The sequence below is a fragment of the Pinus tabuliformis genome, chromosome J (genome assembly GCF_031772625.1).
Source record: "Pinus tabuliformis cultivar Carrire ecotype Pingquan chromosome J, CPIR1, whole genome shotgun sequence".
Lineage (NCBI taxonomy): Eukaryota > Viridiplantae > Streptophyta > Pinopsida > Pinales > Pinaceae > Pinus > Pinus tabuliformis.
In genome coordinates this window covers 1,542,819,694-1,542,823,680 of record NC_142295.1, presented here as the reverse complement: position 1 = coordinate 1,542,823,680, position 3,987 = coordinate 1,542,819,694, and the positions used below count along the sequence as shown (strand labels likewise).

The 3,987-nt window shown below is 32.3% G+C and overlaps 1 protein-coding gene across 1 annotated transcript; it reads left to right on the top strand.

The window, feature by feature from the left end:
- The first annotated feature begins 374 nt into the window (after positions 1–374).
- On the top strand, positions 375–3,286 carry LOC149233384 (transcription factor bHLH27-like). The gene is made up of 4 exons (XM_089382175.1): positions 375–957; positions 2,586–2,825; positions 2,911–3,084; positions 3,194–3,286. The coding sequence occupies exons 1-4, from the start codon at positions 406–408 to the stop codon at positions 3,284–3,286; spliced, it is 1,059 nt and encodes a 352-aa protein (XP_089238301.1). The 5' UTR covers positions 375–405.
- Positions 3,287–3,987: the final 701 nt, after the last annotated feature.

Genomic DNA, 3,987 nt, shown 5'->3' with positions numbered 1-3,987 from the left:
AAGATGGTAGACTGTGATTCTGTGAAAGTAGCCGCTACCACTTGCAACATTGTAATGTGAGAACATGAAATTCAGAGCTGAAAGTCTTTGTCACGATTTTCCCAATTCTTTGGAGACACATTAATCAATCTCAACCGACAGAAAATGTTATAAAAAGTTAAAAACTGAGAAACAGATATTAAATTTGCAATAATAGAGCTTGACTGTGCGGTGCAACTTAGCTAAAGTGCCCCCACATGTTCTCAGTGACAGGGGCTAAACGAATCTATCTTTTATTCCGACGTGAACGCTTTATGCCCCATATGAGCTTAAGGGCTTTCTCCATTAAGCTTCAGCAGCAGGAGGAGGTTGTTTAAAATTGAAAAAATGGATTTTAGAATCGCAGGTCCTTTTCATTATTCAACCATGGAAACACTTCCAGATTTTAATCATTTTCTTGATACGGAAGCAACATTAAGCAACAACGGTCTGCGTGATGTTGTTGAAGCAGTTCAAGCTGAGGAGAGGATGAGGAGCACAGATTGTACTTCATTGAGTAAATCGATTCATTCAAAAACCTCTGGAGGAGATTTTAGTTGTAATGATGTTAATACAGAAGAACAGCATGCCGGGAGATACAATGTTTCCGTTGATATGGACGCCGCACAAATGCATCAGTGGTGGAATGACGATGAGGGCCCTCCTGCGCCCAATTCCTTGATGGGCACATTAGTACAGACAGAAAGTATGCAATTGCCCGATCATCATAATGCTCAATCGATGGGTTCTGTTTATGCTGGACAAAGAGAATATTCTGCTCATAGGATTCATAACAGTAATTATCACAGAGAAAAAGGAGTCAAATTCATTTCTTGCAAATCCGCGCGTTCAAAGAATTTAATGTCGGAGAGGAAGAGACGCGGAAACTTAAACCAAAGTCTCTATGCTCTGCGTGCTGTTGTCCCCTTTATCAGCAAGGTATGTCTGCATTAATCACACTTTCGTCGTCAGAAAGGGAAAACGCATTTAGTTCGTTTCTAGACGTTTCTAGTTAATTAGGACCTTACACTTGAGTAGTCAGAAAAGAAGAACATTAAGTTAGTTTAGTTGTTTCTAGTTAATTAGGAGCTGTTTCCGGTTCATTTTGGAACATTGACTTAGATTTTAGATGTTTTTAGTTGATTGGGATCATGAAGTTAGTTTCACTAAGATTTTAGGTGTTCTTAGTTGCTTTGCTTGGTCTAATGGAGGGAAAATAGAGTTTGTAGCTATTTTTAGTTGATTTTCTTGTCTAATGGATGGAATATAGAGTTTTTTTTGGGCTGTTTTTAGTTGATTTGCTTTGTCTCATGGATGAAAAATAGTGTTTTTCAGGAAAGAAAAAACATTTACTTTAATTAAAAAGAAATAGCAAATTACATATGATGTAGCTTATGTTGCTCATGAATCCTGTTTCATGCTTATATGCATTAATCTATGTCCAAGAAATATGCCTTAATCTTGGTGCAAGCGATCCTTATACCAGGCCTCAATCGATCAAAAATACTGGCGTTCTTAGCTCTCTAAATGTTGTAGATGTTCTTTCCTTTTCATGAATGATTATAAAAATAGAAAATTGTTTATATCTATTTAAGTGGCAGAGAAGATCAAATTTATTTTCAATTCAAAAAAAAATTGCATTGATACTTTTTAGGGTTTAGTGGATTTTGATTTAGGGTTTAGTAGATTTTGAATTAAGATGAATTTGATTTAATTGTTATAATTATTGATTTTATACTATGTGTTTATGTAATTTGACCTAATCAAAATGTTAAATAAAATATTACATTATTGAGATAGAAAAATAGTATTATTCTCTTTTTTATATTAATAAAAAAAAATTTTCCAATTTAAAATTTATTATTTAAAACTTTTGATATGTTGTTTATTTTATTTTTATAATTAGTTGTTGATTGAATGATAATAAAAAAATAAAAATAAAGATATTTCTAAATATTATCATTTTATTTTGCATGAATTAACAGAGAGCCAATACTCTTATTTGAGTTTTTTTTTTTTAACCATTTTAATCATTTTATTTATTTAAAAAAATAATTTTATATTTAATTTTTTTATTAAATGATGAAGTATTTGAAGGAAAGGAAATTAACTTAAAAATTTGTAAAATTGTAATTTTTTCCTTTGAACTAATAAATTACTTAAAACTGCTAATTAATAATAAAAAAAACAAAAACAAAAACAAAACAAAACAAAATTGATATTTGAGATGGAAACTTCTAAGCTTTTAGCAGAAAATGGTTTAAATAGTATATTTTTATTATTTAAATAATCCATTCCCATTGTTTAAAATGAGATTTTTGTTAATTTAGATTCATTAGAAATCTAAGTTTATTCTAAATGTACACTGTGATTTGATTCAAATTAGTTTACAGATTCCAAAGCCAGTAAAACCCAGCTTTCAAAGTAAGCTAGATTACACTTTGTAAATGATTCTTGTAATGCACAAGGCCACCATCAATATCATTCATTGTTATAATGGAAAATGCTCATAATTCAATGGTTGAGCAATTGAAATCCTGTTAATTGATTAATTTATGTACGGCCAGATGGACAAGGCATCTACTATAAAAGACGCAATTATGTATATAGAGCACTTGCAAAATCAAGCGAAGCAGATTGAAGCTGACATTGCAGCCCTGCAATCCAACAATCACAGCGACTGTTCTTCATCAGTTGTATCTCATAAAGAAACGTTTTTACATAACATGAATGTCCAAACACATGAAGAAGAGGTGCATGCCAGACCCACAGGAAGCTGCAAATATGCAGCTCAAACAGTTGTTCAGGTAAGCAATTAGCACTTGTCTAGTAGACTAGAATAGATTAGACAGTTATTTCTATTAATCTGTATATTTTGATTTGGGGGTTCAGGTTGATGTCTGCAAGATTGAGGGGAGAACTTTTCGTATCATAATGTTTTGTTCGAACCAGCGCTGCCTATTAGCACAGCTGATGAAAGCCCTGGAGTCCATTCAAATACTCGTGGTCATAACTTCAAATGTTATCTCCTCCGATGGCCACATTTTCAACACTGTGATTGCAGAGGTATGCAATCAAATCAAATTTTTGAAACTTGTTTATATTAACGGGATAGGTTTTCATGGGACAAAACATTATATTTGTTTTAATTTTTCTTTTCTGAAATTTTGTGCAGACAACGGAGGAGAAAGAAATGATGGAAGCAGAGGGATTGAAACAAATGATTCTGGACGCTGCTTCCGACTACTGCTTGCGGAGGGTATTGTAAACAAATCAGCAACTGTACTGAAAATATGATGAGGACCGCGCTCCAATTAGGGTTCATCATAAGAACACAATGAAAGATAAATATTTTGTCGGCAAACATATCAGCAACAGCTACAGTAGTGAAAATGTGATCAATAATGTACATTACAATGCTCGCCACTGTTCATCATAAAAACACGATGAAATATTACAATGCTCCAATTAGGGTTCATCAGGATTGATCATAAGAACGCAATGAAAGATAAATATTTTGTGGAAATGGTTTAGGGTATCCATCATGAGGATGGATTATGTTGTTGCAGCTTTAAATATATTATGAAAACTATTCGGTTATGTGTATCAAAGAATTTTGTCTATTTGTATCCATTTTAATATTTACTTAAAAATTCAAGTAATTTAAATAAAGTGTTTTAAATAATGAAGTATAGAAATTTAATTATTTATATCTATGGGTGTATATAAGATGGTTTGTGTGGAGTTTAGTGTCTAAGACTATGTCTCATGTTCAAATCTCATTGGAAGGGGTTGAGGATGGGAGCTATCTTTGAGGAATTAAATTATTCCAAAGGGCACCCAATATTAGAAGAATTAAAAATAATTATCAATGAATCCTTCATTTTAATTCTTAAAGAAAAACCACCAATGGCAAGAGGGGAGGAGTTTTGTACAACTCTGAAGGAAACATAGTTAAGAAGTACCCAT